The sequence below is a fragment of the Mustela erminea genome, chromosome 5 (assembly GCF_009829155.1).
Source record: "Mustela erminea isolate mMusErm1 chromosome 5, mMusErm1.Pri, whole genome shotgun sequence".
Taxonomy (NCBI): Eukaryota; Metazoa; Chordata; class Mammalia; order Carnivora; family Mustelidae; genus Mustela; species Mustela erminea.
This window is the reverse complement of record NC_045618.1, coordinates 44493053-44511318: the sequence shown is the minus strand read 5'-3', so window position 1 is coordinate 44511318 and position 18266 is coordinate 44493053. Positions and strand designations below refer to the sequence as shown.

The 18266-nt window shown below is 39.6% G+C and overlaps 1 protein-coding gene across 2 annotated transcripts; it reads right to left on the bottom strand.

Moving 5' to 3' along the window:
- Positions 1-402: 402 nt before the first annotated feature.
- Positions 403-17407, bottom strand: LACTB (lactamase beta). Of its 2 annotated transcripts, XM_032342751.1 has the most exons (6): positions 16966-17404; positions 16458-16524; positions 14762-14952; positions 13917-14268; positions 12356-12521; positions 403-1188 (listed from the first exon to the last, which is right to left on the bottom strand). In XM_032342751.1, exons 1-6 carry the CDS (start codon positions 17326-17328, stop codon positions 657-659), a joined length of 1671 nt encoding a protein of 556 aa, XP_032198642.1. In that variant the 5' UTR covers positions 17329-17404; the 3' UTR covers positions 403-656. The 2 variants fall into 2 exon arrangements, with proteins under 2 accessions (XP_032198642.1, XP_032198643.1); XM_032342752.1 differs by lacking the exon at positions 12356-12521 and having other exon boundaries at positions 955-1188; positions 16966-17407.
- Between the last annotated feature and the right edge of the window lie 859 nt (positions 17408-18266).

Genomic DNA, 18266 nt, shown 5'->3' with positions numbered 1-18266 from the left:
CTGGGAAAAGCCAATTAACGTGACACTGAGGTACTGAAGCAGTCCTACAGATAGGCCCACATGGAGGGAAACTGAGACCTCTTGCTACTCACAAGCCAGAGGACTGATACTTGCCACCAGTCAAGTGAGTAAGCCACTTTAGAAGCATGTCCTCCAGCCTCAGAGAAGCCTTTAGACGATCACAACATCTTGTCTGCAACCTCATTAGAGAATGGTATCAGATTCACCTAGTCAAGCTACTGAGCCTTGGAAACCATGAGATAATTTTTTGTTCTTTGAAGCTGCAATACATAACTAATATACATTTCTCATTAACTTGTTTCTGCTGTCATATTAAAATAGTAATATTTAAAGTTCCCTGTTGAATGAGATTTTATTAATATTACACATTCAAAAAATCTATTTTTATCAGAATATTTTATTTCAAGAATTAACACTTTTTTTGAAAAGTAAAAATAATATAGTTACTTCCCTGAGTATAAAGAACTAATCCTACAATAAAAGACAATTACAAAATTAAGCAATTAGAAGTACATAATTCTCTGCATTCAATTATACTCTATTACAAATCTATTTTTAAAAATCTCATGTATTTTGGGATTTGAATGTTTCGAACAACAGCAAGAACAAGAACAAAACAGCTCCTTTTGCACCTGTTAAGATACGTCAGCTCTGTCTTTATCAAATTCCAGAGCAATCTTTAAAGCAGTGCTATTGAGGCCAACAGACTGCATGTTACATATGATAGAAACGACTATTCCTCTTGGGGGAACCTTATTATTTATAGGTTCTGCATCCAGTTCTTCGGGAAGGACCAGCAGGACACTGCTGGCACCCACCGCACCTCCGGTGTGTGAGGCGTAATGCCGCTGCTTTCTACAAGAACCGTATGTTTGCTTCTTTTCCACAACGCCCCACGCCATTGCGTATTTACCCTCTTTATCCCAGGACATCTCTGTGTTAGGGACTGGTGTCCAAATCATAACCATTGTTTCTGGCTTGAGATATCCAGGTAAAAGATTTTCATGGGAGTTCTTAAAAAGCCCGACTTGGTAACCATACAGCATTGCATTCCCAAATTTCAGAAGGTCACCCACTGTAGACAGAAATCCACCACCAGCCCATTTATAGGAGTTATCCACGTATGGTGTGTTGACAAGACGTCTCTTTTTATTGTAAACATAAAATCTAAAATGAAATAAGAATGGTCATTAAAAACTTAATAGTCTATTATGAACTTTACATATGAGGACGAATGGGAAGATATGTACATGAGACAGGTTGTTTCAATGTACTGATCATACATTCTGAGAAAATATTCATTTTCAGTCTGATTCAGATTCTAATAAAACATCGATAATTGAGTAAATAAAGCATAGAAAGCGGTTGTTGTTTTTTTATCTACTGGCATGGCTTGCCCATTTTGAGTGTATCAAACTTTCAATCCCTATAAAAATGAATTAATATTACATATGATACATTTGCCTGGTACATATGCGGAAACACTACTGTCTGGTAGATATTTATAGTCCTTGGGCTCAGTGAGTCATATGTTGCATGTGAGTTTTATAACGAAAAGAGTACACACTGAGACGCTTAAGATTAATATTTGTAAGGAAACTATACCTCCTGGTTAAAAATGCCATAGGAATACGATGTGTCATGATGTGACGTGGACTTTCTTGGTGTACTGAGAGAAGCTGGAGCTTGCAAACCTGTTTGAACGGCAGCATACCCTTACTAGCTAGTAAAATATGCTGGTTTTATCTGATTAACACTTGAAAATTCTTACTCCGTGCCAGACATTGTTCTAAGAACTGTATCAGTATGAACTAATGTATTCTTGTAACAAGGTTCACAGGTAGGTACCACTATAATTCCTATTTCACAGATAGAAAACTGAGGCACAGGGACGCCTGGGTGGCTCAGTTGGTTAAGCAGCTGCCTTCGGCTCAGGTCATGATCCCAGCGTCCTGGGATCGAGTCCCACATCGGGCCTCTTGCTCAGCAGGGAGCCTGCTTCTCCCTCTGCCTCTGCCTGCCATTCTGTCTGTGCTCGCTCTCTCCCCCCCCCTCTCTCTCTGATAAATAAATAAAATCTTTAAAAAAAAAATAAGAAAAGAAAACTGAGGCACAGACAGTAGAAATAACTTGTCCCAGACTACACAGCTTGTAAGTGGCAGACCTGGATTTGAACCCAGGTGGTCTGCTGCCTCTCTGCTTCTGCATCCTAATTTGGGAAGCGGTGACAAAAATATTTTCTTTGCAGAGATGGGAAAACATGTATCAATCACGTTACATATTTCTGGTAGCTACCTAATAAAGGACAGCTGTTACTTACTCATGCATTCGACAATTACTGGTAGAGCACTTCTTGTGTGGGAGGCACTGCTTGAAATGCTGGAATAAAGTGTTAAACAAGAGAGACAAACTGCCTGACTTCATAAAGTGTCTATTCTAGTATTATGTAAATGAAATGAAATCACAAAATAATTAAACCAAAAATGAAATGTAGCTTAAGAGAATCCTTTCTTTCAAGATTCTTAATAAAATGTGTCCTGAGGTTTTCAGAGTGCTCTCTCATCCGTAAGGATCTTCATCTTCATCCCACCATGGCTGTTCGTAAGCACTGTCAGACTGAATCTCACCATCACTTTCACCCACTGTATGGGTAAGGTCTCAAACTCAGACATTTCTTCCTAGAACTAAGGTTATCCAATCCAGCCAACTCTCCAACTGAGCCTGCTCTGTGCCCTCATTGTGACCCCCATCTATTCCCCTTAACTCTTCCCAATTTCCTAGGTCTTCTAGTTCCTAATTTCACCGAACTTTCTGTTCTAGCCTGAACAGTTTCAGCTGTGGTCTCACTAGCACCTTTGGGTTCCCCACTCTTCCAACCCAACCTGACAGAACACCAATCTGCCAATCCTGAATAAATCTACGTACCCCTTTCTTTGGTTCTTTATCTGGGGAGAAAAGCTGCAGATATTCACATTACAAAGCTGACTGGTATCGATTCACACTTGGTAAGGGTCTTCACTGCTGCTACCAAATCTCATTCTTTTCCTGGTTATTCCTCACAACAGCTAGTCCCAATCTCTTCCAGTCCTCAGCCCCACCTCTGGCCAGCCGGCAGACGACTATATTCTTTGTTTTACTGTGAAGATTCCAGAGTACTTTAGACAACTTAGATGGCCTCAAACTCCCATCTTTACCTTAAAATGCATTTATGGGGGTGCCTGGGTGGCTCAGTGGGTTGGGCCTCTGCCTTCGGCTCAGTTCATGATCTCAGGGTCCTGGGATCTAGCCCCGCATCAGGCTCTCTGCACAGTGGGGAGCCTGCTTCCTCCTCTCTCTCTCTGCCTGCCTCTCTGCCTACTTGTGATCTCAGTCTGTCGAATAAATAAAGAAAAATCTTTAAAGAAAAAAAATAAAATGCATTTACATTATTATGCATTCTTTTTTCCTTCTCTCCAGTCACTTAAGAAAATTTCCCATTGTTTTTATGACTAATTCTACTACCTGAATCCCTGACTGCCTTTTTTCCTGTACAACCTTGTTTCGCCAGTTATACTTCATAGATTATTTTATCTCCTTCCAGTCCATTCTCCATGTGGAAGCCTGAGATTTTGTCTTACCCTTCTTCCATCTGTTTGAAACCTTCCAATGATTACCAGTGTAATTACAAAACCTGAACTTCTTATGATGGCCTACAATACAATCAACAGTCCTCAACAGAAGCAGTACCAACTCCTTAAGGGAAATTTTTGGAGGCCTTTTTTTAGATGTCACAATTACTAGAAAGCTCTTACTAACATTTAGTGGGCGGGGGGCTCAAGGGTCCTAATGTCCTACGACGTGTGGAAAAGTCCCACACAGTAGTGTATATTCTCCCTTATGGTGGAAGACCTTCAATTATCCTACCGGTAATCATTTAAGTAAAGATTCTGTTTATAATGAGCTGAGATTAGAACCCTCTCCATCTTATTTATAAACACAAAGTAGTCTTTGGACATTTTTATTCTACATTAACTTTCTTGAAAGTAACCATGGTGAAAACCGAAGAAAGACTGCACTGGATTTCGCTCACAGCTTTAGCCAGAGGTAGCCACCAAAGGCACCAATATGACACACCCATATTGGTCTGCATTTACAGTTGTTACATCTATGATGCTTTTATGTCTTAGGTTGTATCTGACTTTATCATGTCTTCTAATGTTGTGAGTAAACCTTATATATCAAAATTTCTATAATTATAAATTATATTTCTTTTATTTATTTTACATATTTAAAAAAATGGTTTTATTTATTTATTTTACAGAGAAAGTAAGATACAGAGACAAAGCATGAGCAGGAGGCAAAGGGAGAAGGAGAAGCAGACTCCCTGCTAAGCAGGGAATAGGGCTCGATTCCAGGACCCTGCAATCATGACCTGAGCTGAAGGTAGACGCTTACCTGACTGAGCCACCCTGATGCCCCTTATTTTTTATTTTAGTTAAGAGTAGTGAGTATAGGGTGCCTGGGTGGCTCAGTGGGTTAAGCCGCTGCCTTCGGCTCAGGTCATGGTCTCAGGGTCCTGGGATCAAGTCCTGCATCGGGCTCTCTGCTCAGCAGGGAGCCTGCTTCCTCCTCTCTCTCTCTCTGCCTGCCTTCTGCCTACTTGTGATCTCTCTCTGTCAAATAAATAAATAAAATCTTTAAAAAAAAAAAAAAAGAGTAGTGAGTATATGGGGGCGCCTGGGTGGCTCAGTCGTTGAGCATTGGCCTTTGGCTCAGGTCATTATCCCAGGGTCCTGGGATCGAGCCCCACATCAGACTTCCTGCTCAGTGGGAAGCCTACTGTTCCCTCTCCTACACCCCCTGCTTGTGTTCCCTGTCAAATAAAATCTCTAAAAAAGAGAAAAAAAGGAGTAGTGAGTATAGGTTATAGATCATATAACCATATAGATCATTTCAGGAAACTAAAGGAGGTATAAAATACTTGTTCAAATAAGGTGGGGGTGGGACGCCTGGGTGGCTCAGTTGGTTAAGCAGCTGCCTTCGGCTCAGGTCATGATCCCAGTGTCCTGGGATCGAGTCCCACATCAGGCTCTTTGCTCGGCAGGGAGCCTGCTTCTCCCTCTGCCTCTGCCTGCCATTCTGTCTGCCTGTGCTCGCTCTCTCCCCCCTCTCTCTCTGATAAATAAAATCTAAAAAAAAAAAAAGACAAATAAGGGGGGGTGTCTAATGGCATTGAGAGTCACTGTCCAATGCAATTTAGCCCCTACTTACTTCCATGTTCTCATCACTTACAACATCTTGCCTTGCTTCTTTTTATGTCAGACTTATTTCTGTATTTGCAACAAGGCAATTTGGATTTCCTTATCAGCCATGTCTAAAATGTATTTTAAATAGATCCCCAACATTCTCTCCCTATTACTCTATATAACATTGCTTCGTTTTATTTTCTTCATATCAGTATCTGAAATTCTTCGTCTACATGTTTGTCTCTTCCCATAGAATGTAAGAGTCATAAGGGCTGGAGCCTTACCAGTATTGCTCCTTGATGATTCCCCTACCTAGAACAGCACCTGCCACCCACTAAGTGCTCATTAAACATGTTTAGGGGTGCCTGGTGCAAGCATCTGACTTCAGTTCAGGTCATGATCTTAGGGTCCTGGGATCAAGCCCAGTGGTGGCAGGTTCTGCACTCAGTGGGGAGTCCCTTTGCCCTCTTCCCCAGCTTGTGCTCTCTCTCTCTCTCTTAAGTAAATAAATTTTTTAAAAAAAATTTAAAAAAACAAAAAAAATATTCAACACATGAAAGCATCATTTGTTGGCCAAATAGTTAATGGAGACAACTTGCAAGGCACTGGAGAGACTAAAGGAGGTAAAAAATACTCTGTAGCTGCTTTCAAGGCACTATGAGACTTGTCAGACAGTTCTAAACTCAAAGCACTATATGAATCACCTGGGTATCCTGTTAAAATGAAGATTCTGATTTAGCTGGTCTGTGAAGGGGTCACAAAATTCTGCAATTTTAACAAGCTCCCAGGTAATGTCAAAACTGTTGGAGCCTGGACCACATTTCAAGGAACAGGTTGTAGGGTGACTACCAAGATGGATGGGAGGAGTCCTGAGCGCTAGTGAGAGTGAGCCTTGTTCAAATGGCTGATTACAAAGGCCAAGCTGGGGAGCAAAGCAGTTCCATTTGGCTACAGCAGAGAGCTTGTGGGGTAAGTGGTAGAAGGTGATGCTGGAAGAGCGGAGAGGGGACAGGTCACAAAGGACTTTCTGTGCCATGCTAGAAGCTTTGACTTTGACTCCTTCACTTCAGTTTAAAAAATGCTGTTTTCTGTATCCTAAGGGAAAAACAACTTTTTAAAAAATTTATTTATTTATTTGTCAGGGAGAGAGAGAGAACACAAGCAGGCAGGGTGGAAGGTAGAGGTAGAGAGAGAAGCAGGCTCCCCACTGATCAAGGAGCCTGATGTGGGACTCGATCCTAGGACCCTGGGATCAGGACCTGAGCTGAAGACAGCAGCTTAACCAACTGAGCCACCCAGGTGTCCCAGGAAAAACAACTTTTATCTTTTTATCCTTGTTATATCTTCCAGCTGCCATTCCTTTCTCCCTCATCATTTACTGCCAAACTACACAGCTCAGACCTTCTGTTTTCCAGGCACTCACCCTCTCTAGTCCTACTCAACTCCTTAAAATCTGGCTTCTGGCCCACCATCACTAAACAGCTTTCTTCTGGATTTTCAAGGTTCTTCTAATTCTCTTGTATAGTCGATATCCTATTTCCCTCCTGCAGCACTGTTAACCAGCACTTCCTTGATACCCAATCTTGGCTAGTCTGCAGCTCTGAGCTCTCTCTTCTAGATCTCAAACCTATGATTTCCTACATCCCCCTAATCACTGCAGCCCCATGTGCCCAGGTCTTCCCTTCTACAGAGAAACCTTTAGGTCTGCATTAGTACCACAACCCTTCTTCCCGATCAGATTCTCTACTAGCATTAGTAATTCTCAAATCTGGTATGGAGAAGGGCAGGACAGCTGTTTTTCAGAATCACCTGTGGGCCTCCTCTCTCAACATGTACCCTTCCCTCAAAATTCATAACTTTGGAGGTCTGTGGGCATATATAATTTGAAAACTTACTCCTTTCTTCCTTCAAGAATCTTCCATGTCCCCTAAAAGTCCAAGTCATAATACTGGGTGAACCAAGGGTGGCCAAAGGCATGTGCTTTGAAGATTAAAAAGAAAAAAAAGAAGCCCACAGAGAATCTAAATATGCTCTCATGAAAACCAATGACTAAGGGCCCCTGTGTGGCTCAGTGGGTTAAAGCCTCTGCCTTTAGCTCAGGTCATGATCTCAGGGTCCTGGGATGGAGCCCTGCATCAGGCTCCCTGCTCAGAGGGGAGCCTGCTTCCTCCCTCTCCCTCTGCCTGTCTCTCTGCCTGCTTGTGATCTCTGTCAAATAAATAAATAAAATCTTAAAAAAAAAAAACCCCAAACCAATGACTTAATGTGTGTGCTCTTCTCATTTCTCAAAATAAACTTTTTTTTTCTTTTTTAAAGTAGGCTCCATGCTGGGAGCCTTGGACTCATGACCCCAAGATCAAGACCTGAGCTGAGACAGAGTCAGAGGCCCAACTGACTAAGCCATCCAGGCACCCCTCAAAACAAACATGTCTAAAACTAATCTCTTCCAAATGTTCTTCTCTTACTTCTCCTCTCCATTATTTAAAACCTTGGTTGAGGGGCACCTGGGTGGCTCAGTTGGTTAAGTGTTTGCCTCTGGCTTGGGTCATGATCCCAGGTCCTGGGATCTGGTCCCACATTGGGCTCCTTGCTCAGCAGGAAGCAAGCTTCTCTCTCAGTCTGCTGCTCCCTCTGTTTATGCTCTGTCTCTCTCTCCCTCTGGCAATACGTAAATAAAATCTTAAAAAAAAAAATTACAACCTTTGTTGTCTCTCTTGCCCTCAACTCTCATATCCATCAGGATACTAAATCCTATTATTTAATCTTCGCTTTGTGACTTACCTTTTCCCTTTCCTTCATTCCTATGACCTCTCCTATATTTTAGGTCCTCATTACTTTCTTTCTGAACTCTGATTACACTTTTTTTTTTTTCTTTGAGAGGGAGAGCGAATCTTCAGCAGGCTATACGCCCAATGCACAGCCCTATGATAGGCTCAATCTCACAACCCTGAGATCACGACCTGAACCAAAATCAAGAGTTGGGAGTTTACTGACTGAGCCACCCAGGTGCTCCATTCTGATTATACTTCTAATTCCAGCCAACTGAATCTAAAAGAAACCACATAATAAAAATACATTTTCCTGCTGACAAATACATTTCTTACAGTGAACTCTGAGCCTGCAAACTAGGAGAGAACTACCTGTATATTTTCACTAATAATCAGCTTTGTATAACTTTAACAGTAAAGCATTCCAAACCACTTATGTCAAGGCTGGAAATCAGGATTCTTAGTCATTCTTCCCTTGAGGAATAAAAATGTGGAGAATTCTAGACTTCAGTCTAGAACTCTATATTTTTAAGTAAACAAATTCTAGGCTGTAATCTCTTGATTCCTTTTCACAGAGGACAATTAATGGCTTTTCATGGAAATAATTTTGTTCAACTAAAAGATAAGTTTACTATTCCAAACTGTTAAGGAATTTCTGCCGTAAAAAGGATGCAATATAGATACGAGTTCTTGAGTAAGTTACTGAGACATCTCTGTAACTGCAAAACTGCCAGATAACAAAGAGCCTCTTATTTATTTAAGAATCTCTAGATTCTGCACTAGAGCACTGAATAACTACAAATATCTACAACTACAAACTTAGAAATTCAGAATACTTTTATTTCTGCAATGCTTCTTAAATGCCTTCAGTAATAATTATGTACTGGTTTGTGTTTTATTATTATGAGAAGTTTAAAAACCCACAGAATTTAAAATGCATATAATAAAAACCAATCCCAATTTAACATTTAGCATTAACATTTGAAGCCTATTACTATAGAGTCTATCAGCTTATGGCATAGAAAAGAGCTTCATGAAAAACAGTGCTTAGGATGCCTGGGTGGCTCAGCTGGTTAAGTAAGCATCTGCGTTCAGCTTGGGTCATGATTCAATGGTCCTGAGATCAAGCCCCCATCAGGCTCCCTATTCAGTGGGAGCCTGCTTCTCCCACTCCCCCTGCTTTTTCCCTCTCTGTCAAATAAATAAAATCTTTTAAAAAATGCTTAATTTTAGAAAACACTTTCACAAATAAAAATAATAATAATAATCACAAAGGTAATAATAGAAAGTAAAGACCATATCTATAGTGCCAAAACACAGCAAATACTTCAGAAAATATCCATTGTATTTGCTTTTGGTCCCATCCAATTATAAAAGACATTTTTGTTGCAAGTATTGTGCTAAAATCAGGGAATATGAACAGAGTCTAAAAATAAGCTAATGCATTGATTAGGGATTCCCCTATCAACAGAATGTCTTTCAGTGTCAAGAACAATCAGTCCACTCCCCATGGGCATTTGCTTCAAGGGTTATTTTAGTTTACTTGCCTATACAGAACATACTTGTTATATAGAATCAGTATATTTATTTGTGTATACTAAGTCAATATTCCTAGTCTTCCATTTAAGAAAGTTCCAGTTTTATTCAGGACAATGTACCCTGCTAAAAACTAATTTCTCTGTATCTCTTACAGCTAAGTGTGGCCTGTTGCTAAAATTCTGGCCAAAGAAATATAAGTAGTATTTTGGGGTAGGATTCTAGGGAAATATCTTAAAAAGGTGACAGACACTAGGACTGATTGTTTTGAACACACACACACACACACACACACACACACACACACACACACACAGGAGCAAAAAGATGCTAAGTATTTACTCTTGGGTTACAATAACTCTAAAAAGCCTAGGTTAGGATAATATAAATATATTTAATTTATAATTATTATGAAGGAGTGAGTAAACACTAACAAAGCTGCAAACTTTTGCTGGAAATTTTATTTCCTGCAAAATGACAAACATAAACGAATAGAAACATATGCATTTACTAAGCTTTACTTTAAGTTTTTTTTTTTTTTAATACTTGTCTTTGAAGTTTCCTTTTACTCCCTGAACTCCCTTAAAAAGCTGGTGCCTTTAAGTTCTTTTAAAATAATTATTAACAAAAAAAGAATCAAAGTAGAGTTTTAGAGTCCCAAGTAGATACTGCATCAAGTAAAATAAAGGTGAAGTGAGTGGACAGACCATTTTCCTGTGAAACATTCTTTCTTTTTTTAGTGCCCTTTTCAGCAGCCCATTTAATATAACTAATATGAATCAACTACCCCTTTAGCACCATTCGATACTTCCAAATCTAACAAACTCAGAGCTGATAGGAACCTTTAACAGAAGAAAAGAAAACCCACTTTTTTTTTCTTCAAAGAATGGGCAATAGAATGAAATGAACTCACCATCATATGCCATATTTTGATGTTTTTGCAAGTCATAAATTACTCATTAGGAAAAAAGCAAACTGCTTTGCAGTTCTGTACATTCACAGAGTCTTAATTTTCAGTTTAGAAAACAGCTCAGTGATGATACCTAATGTTCTTCTCTCCCTTACATATAAGTGTAAGCATTCATTATCAAACATCTAGATTTAAATCAAAATAAAATCATGCATCCTGGGGCGCCTGGGGGCCTCAGTGGGTTAAAGCCTCTGATTTAGGCTCAGGTCATGATCTCAGGGTCCTGGGATAGAGCCCCATGTCAGGCTCTCTGCTCAGCAGGGAGTCTGCTTCCCCCTCTCTCTCTGCCTGCCTCTCTGCCTACTTGTGATCTGTCTGTCAAATAAATAAATAAGGTCTTAAAAAAAAAATGTGTTGTATGACAATGGAATATAAAAATCTAAAAAAAATGATTTAAAAAAAAATCATGCATCCACACCATCTTTACTAAAGAATTTTTTTTTTATACTCAATTGGCAATCTCCAGTATTTGTCAGTTTTTCTTATGCTTTCCAGTACAATGTAATGTTGGATCCCAAAATAATAAACACTAATTGAAGTGGCTGAGAACTACAGGCCATTTTAAAATTAAAATTCATTGCTTGCTGCTAACCTAATTTCTTTTAAGTCCAAAAAAACCTCCTTCAGGCTGATTTGCAATGCATATTTAATCCTTTTAAATATACTTGTAATTTAAAAATGGTAACTTAACTAAATATAACAGAAGACTGAACAAACCTAATATAGGGATAAGATAAAGCTAAAATAATCCCACAATTTCATCTATTTCAAGTACCATTAAGCCATCTGCAAAGCATGTACTAAGAAAAATATGCAAAGTAAAAGTAACAGTTGATTTGTTAAAAACCTTACCTTTCTAGTGAACCAAATAATAATGAGTAAAATGGAAAACATAGCCATAAAACTCATAGTAGTCATTAGTCTCAAAATTCTCTCCCAATGCCCCCTTTACAAATCATAATTTAGAAAAAATTATGATCAAATTTAATTTGCTATATTTCAAAGAAACGACTTAAACTTTTACAGGGAGAAAACCCAGCAGGTACCACTTCAACAAAGCCATTAAATCACCACCACCAATAATGGGACAAAACGACTTCATGTGACTTCTGAGAGACATGACAACAAAATGTAATGTATGATCCTGGACTACATCCTGAAGCAGAAATTTTTCTTCTCTCCCTTTTCTTTTGCTATAAAGGACATTAGTGGAAGAACTGGCAAAATTTGAATAGGGTCTATAGAATTGATATAGTACTGTGCTGATATTAGTTTCCTGAATGTCCTTTTTAAAAAAAAAAAAAACATATTTAATTATTTATGGGTGAAAGGTCTGTCTGCAACTTATTTCCAAATGGTTGAGAAAAAAATAACAGATAAAGCAAATGTGGTAAAAGGATAACATTTGGGGATTCTGGATGAAGGGTATATGGGAATTCTTTGTATTTAGTTTTATAATTTATCTTTAAGGGTTAAAACATTTCAAAATTTTAAAAAGTTAAAAATAGTAACAGATAAACAAAATATTAGTTACAACATAAAAAAAGGGATGATGGGAGAGCAAATTATAGATAAATACACACGATAGGAGCAATTTTGGTTTAATTATGCATGAGTTTAAATTATTATTGCTGTCTCTCATTCAAGGATCCTGGAATACTTTGCAGCAAATACATTCAATTTCCCTTACTTTATAGATGGAAAAACAGACATGTAGAAAAGCTCTCAAAATGTGGAGTATGATTTTTGGAATGGAGACAATGAAAGTCTGACTTTTAATGAATAGCACAGTGTTAAAATGTGATATAGTGAGACACACCAAAGGTATCATTTACCTTGCTCTATTGTAAATCACTGGCTCATTTTCTTCCTGCACAGTTGTCAGCATATCCAAGTCATGGAATATTTTCTGCATATAGTCCAAATATTTATATCCTGAAGCTCTTTCTACTATGGCTGCCAGTAGGGTATAGCCAAAAGTTGAATACAAAAACTGACTACCTTGAGACATCATTGCAAAGGGGGGAAGAAAAGAAAATGGTTCATTATTATTTAAAAACATGTAAAATATTTCCCACTGAAAATTGACATACCTTTATCTTTTTACTTCAGCATTCAGAAATAGATCACGGATGATATAGTAACAAATATAGTCAACTTTGCAATGACCCTGCTTATTTCATGATTTAATGATGATCAGCATATGACTCTACTCCTTTCCATGATAATGAAATAAGCAAATCAATCCTATCTCAAAACTAAATTAAAATCCTTCAAAAAGGTACTAAAACAGGAAGGGAAAGAAAAGCAAATTTGATTTCTTGAGTTGATGATTTTGTTCTTAATATATCTTAAACTCACTGTTCAAGGCATAAATTAGTTGTGCACATTCCTATTTTAATAAAGTATATGTAAGTATAAAAACAATTTCAAATAAATATTAAAATACAAATACATACTCAAATACAGCTACTGTTTCAAATAAATACCTTTGTATCATTTGGGATTCTAGACACATAGAGTGTATGATCTGTACTAATAACTGGAACCTTATATTTTAAGACAAATCCATAAATATATTTCTTTGCCCTTTTTAATTATATCTATATCTATTCATGGTAAAAAAAAAAAAAAACTTTTAAAATGAAAATGGAGGGGCCTGTGGGTGGCTCAGTCATTAAGTATCTGCCTTCGGCTCAGGTCATGATCCCAGGGTGATGGGATGGAGCCCCACATCGGGCTCTCTGCTCTGCAGGGAAGCCTGTTCTCCCTCTCCCACTCCCCCTGCTTGTGTTCCCTCTCTCGTTGTGTCTCTGTCAAACAAAACAAAACAAAACATAAAATCTTAAAAAAAAAAAAAAAGGAATACAAGTACATAGACCTATGGTAAATTGAAAGACATTAAGTGGTTTTGATAGGCATTGTATCAAAAAATACATTTAAAAAATTATTTTTATAGATCAGTTTTTTGGGAAATAAAATTAGTTGACGAAAACCAATTTGTTTAAGGAACGAAGGCACAAAATAAGTTGAAAAATTTAAATACTAAATTGATCACTAACTAAATACTGACATATTAGCAATATTTTATCATGCCCTCTTTGGTCCAGATTTTATTTGAAGAACAATTATTACATTTCTCCATAATTTTCCACAAATAGCTTGATCCGGAAAAATCCACTAAATCAATTTGAGGCTCTAAATCTAAACAACTAGCTACCTGGATGCTAGGCTTCGTCAAGAATTAGACACGAAGGCACACACTGGGCTGACAACAAAATCCATGCTACAACCATCAACCACATCCAATGCCCTCAGGATGGGATCATTTCAGATTTTCTGAAAATTAATACTTCAGTAATGATGACTTTGTTAAGAGAAGGAATTAACACTCACCAGGTTTAAAGAACAAAGGGTCATTTTTAAATAATCTTAGTGATTCAATTGAATTCTCAAACTTTTCTTTCAAATACAATTCGCCTTGTTCAAAATCATTCTTTTTCTTGCCAGGTTTTAAGTTCCGGCCTTTGGCATCAGTATCTTGCTCTATCTTAGCTTTAACAAAGTCATTCTTTTCACTGCATTTGCCTCCTTTTTCTTTGAACTCTTTTTCTTGGTCAGATTCTACTGTCCCTTTCATCATCTTCAAGGCTTTGTAAGCTTTCTCTTCTTTCACCTTTTTCATGTCCTTTTCATAATGACGAATTCCACTTAAATGGGAAATCAGTAATCTTGTTGTGACAGAAACCTAATCATAAAAACATGGAAATTCAATTACAATATTAAACTGTAAAATAAAAAGTTAGCAGGGGCGCCTGGGTGGCTCAGTGGGTTAAGTGTCTGCCTTTGGCTTCGGTCACGATCCTCAAGTCCCTGGATGGAGCCCCACGTCAGGCTCTCTGCTCAGCTGGGAGACTGCTTCTCCCTCTCCCCATCTCTCCCTGTTTTTGCTCTCTTTCTCTCTCTCTTTCAAATAAGTTAATAAAATCTTTAAAAAAATAAGAAATTAGTGGCCTTGGAATAATGCCTCAGTAATATTTTCCATTTTAAACTGTTACTGAAAAACATGTCATATACACATCTTCAGCTTTAAGTTTCAGAAAAATACCCAATAGATTATCACTTGAATTAAGAAACCCCTTTAATCCATTAACAATAGTTAAAAACAAACCAAAGAATCTTATGAAACCTTTTAAACAATTTAACATGTGGTTAGTAAAATGAACTGTGAGTTTCATTACCTTTTCACCTTCATATTCTTTTTCTGGGAATTCAGGAACATAATGTTGTACTGGCATATCAAGATCCAGTTTCCCAGCTTCCCACAGTTTGGCAAGAGCAACCATGGTGAGGCTTTTGCTGATACTGGCAATTCTCATAACGGTCTCTGGCTTGCATGGTACACGGTTCTCAACATCAGCATAACCTAAGCCTTTAGAAAAAGAAAAGCAAAAATTCACTAATAACAGGCTTCATGGTCAAAGAAGTCCTCAAAAACTGAAATAATTCTATCTTAGAACAACCCATGTATTTATCTAAAGAAAAAGATACTTCACTTTTATAAGCTAATTAAGAGTGGGTGAAAGTCTTAGTAATGCTGGCAACAGTAAGCCTAACAACTTAATCTTATAACTAAATTGAAATTGCACTCTGTGCACAATAGTAATTTTCCATTTGGTTCAGATATTAATTTTTCTTAGTTTATCTAGACAATTTAGTCATCCCACATTTAACATAAGTTATTCTATGTTCTTTAAAAAAAAATCATTGCTCTTCAGGTTATATTTACTTTGATTCTTGAGTTTCCACTAGATTCCTTAAAATAACCACCCAATAAAAGGTAATGTGAAAAGGTGTCCTGCAAACCCAATCTTGGTAACCATCAGTTTACCTCAGCTGCAAACCAGGAAAAAAAAAGTACTAGTAATTCAAACCTCCTAGAGACTTTTTTTTAAAAGTCTGGTTTCATCTTCTGGAGGCTGAAATTGTGAAAATCCAATCGATAAGACCTGAGATCTAAAAAGAATGAAAAGATATGTAATAATTGTTTTTAAACTATAAATATAGATTATGCTGAAAAATATTTGCAGGGGAAAAAAGCCCTCACCCATAAAGCTGACATTTATGTAATTTTTGATTACAGCATTTCCCATAAATTGGGTATGCTGACTAGGCTATACTTGGGGGAAGAATCATTTTTCTTTAAATTCAAAACATTATTGCTCTTAAACCTTCTAAAAGTACTAATTCCTTTACATGATGTCTGAAACACTTCCTAAAAGTAGGGTTCCTAAAAACCTGGGATGACCAGTTGGACCAATTTATGTGCAATGGGTAAGTAAATCAAATTATAAAATACACTTTGATAAAATTATCATAAAATGATTAAAAATCTCTTTCCCAAAGCTTCTAGCTTTTGTTCGAAAAAAATAGCTAACACCTCTGCCCGGCTTAAAAAAAAAAAAAAAGAAAAAAGAAAAAAAAAGTAATAAAGGAGATCATAAACTCCTTTAGACAAGGAATCATGAATGGCCCTAGTTCTTGGTACAGTGGATTTTACAGAATAGGGGACTCAATAACCTGTTAATGAAACTGTTAATTAAAAAAAGAAAACAAACTTCTGACGTTTTATCCAGAAGAAAGAGTTACCTACAAATATGCAGGTAACAGATTGCTCTATCTACAAGTTTCAGAACAATAAATCCAGCCTTAGAAACAAGCCATCTTTAAGACTTCAAGAGTCACATTTAAGACTGTGAGAAAGCCCGATTCTTGACTGTTAGACATGTTTTGTCTACAATAAGTACGGCTTTATAAAAACTGAACATTTCATGGGATCTACACCTAGCAGTAAATTTCACTTCATTTCATGAAATCAAAATTTCATTCATCAGCTGGCACAAAACAAGCCAGTAAGTAACGGTTTTCTGAGCCCACCTTCTGACCAGACTTCTTTTCCATCTACAGAGACTCCAACCACTATGCCGGGGGCGCCCACTTCATCCTAAAAGCGAAGGGGAAAGGACACAGTTCAAACACAAGCCGAAACGCCTCGCACAGCGCACCCCGCGCAGCTCCGGGGCCTTTCCGAGGCCCCGCCCCTCCGTCAGGGCCCTGCCCCTCGGCCCGGGCCCCGCCCACCTCGGCTCCGCCAGCCCCGGCTCTAACGGTGAGGGGCGTGCCTGGTCTGCACTGAGGGCGTAGGGGAGGTTCCCCGGGCGGGCGGTGTGACCTCCGCCCCAACTTGGGCAACCCGCAGGAGCTTCTGACCACGGCCGGGGAGCCAGGGAACGGGAAGTCCTTCTCGGAAGCCGGCCGCGGGCATCCCACCGCCTGGGATGGGGTCCGCTCGGGCCCGGGAGATGATCACCAAGGGGCTTCATTCCGAGGGGTCGCGGGCGGTGGAGCGCCGGTTTCCCGGCCGCCTACGCCCGCGTCTCCGCACCTTGATCCGGTGCAGCAGATCGCGGCTGCTGTCGATGGCTCTGGCGAAGCGCCGGGATGGGGGCGACATCGGGGTCTGTGCAGACCACGGAGCGAGGGGCTGCTCCTGTGGCGGCAGCGGTTCGGCCTGGGGCGATCCCTCGGGGTCGGGGGCCGCCGGGGACTGCGCGGGGGCCGCGCCCCTCAGCCCGCCCGCCAGCTTCACCCCGAGTGCCAGCCCCAGCCCCAGCCCGAGGCCACCGACCCAGCCGGGGCCGAGCGGCGGCAGCCCGGCGCGCTGGTGGGCTCCGCGCCTTCCGCAGCCCCAGGCCCAACCCCCGGGGGTCGCGGCCCGGGCCGTCAAGGCTGACAGGAGCCGGTACATGGCGTCCACCGACAGCCGGCAGCTTCAGAGCTCTCGCAGGCCGGCGGGCGGGGGAGGCGCGGCGAGGGGAGGGGACTAGATAGAAGGGAGGGGGCGGTACCGCGCGCAGACCTTAGCAGTCGACGCCGGATGCCGGAGCGTCGATCGCATCGAGCCTTTCCTCCTCTTTTCCCTTTCTCTCTTTGCGTTGTCTCAGTGTTTCTTCATCTTACCCCACACAGCTTTTCTTCCCTCTACCTCTGCTCCGATCAAGTGTCACCTCCTCAGAGAAGCCTTCCCAGTTGGCATCTAAATGGGAGTACTCGCCACACCTTTTTGACCCGTCAGCGCGCACACCTCCTTAATAACACTTAACACTTCGTTTCATTGAACTTACCAGACTGTGCCCTCCTTAGAGAGTCGTGATTTTTACTTCTGGATCATCAGCTCTTGGAACAGCGCTGGCACACAGCAGCCGCTGAGTAGGCATCTTCTTGGTCCCTAGGACTCACTCCCTCTTGCCATTTCCTTTCTTTGTGCCTCATTTCAGCTCCTTCCATTTCCCTAAGGCCCTTTTAAAATCTCTTCTGAAAAAAAAAAAAAAATCTCTTACTTCTGGAGGTCCAGAGCCACGCCACATCAAACATTAAGTTACATGTGGACTTATTAAAAACAATTTTTCTTTTTGCTGAAAACATTAAAAAATTGTTTTGCACTTGAAAATTTTTAAGACAAAATTAATATAATTTATAATTAGCTATGATTTCTGACATCTGTAGACAATCAGAAAGTCTTGTGAAATAAGAAATCTAACGTCAAATTGCTGCAATATGTAAAATGTATACAATCCTAACTGAACAATTAATGGCAATGTTAATTTTGAAGATAATTAAACATTTATCCATTCCTGGTACCCCCCCCCCCCCCACAGGCACATTTTTTGAAAGCTTCTAGTCCTT

Coding starts and splice junctions, on each gene's coding strand:
- LACTB (XM_032342751.1), bottom strand. CDS start 17,328: ATGTACCGGCTCCTGTCAGCCTTGACGGCCCGGGCCGCGACCCCCGGG. Junction 14,953..16,457: donor AAAAGAAGTCTGGTCAGAAG/GTGGGCTCAGAA, acceptor CTTTTTCTAAAG/GCTTAGGTTATGCTGATGTT. Junction 12,522..13,916: donor CCCTTTGTTCTTTAAACCTG/GTGAGTGTTAAT, acceptor TGATGTCTCAAG/GTAGTCAGTTTTTGTATTCA.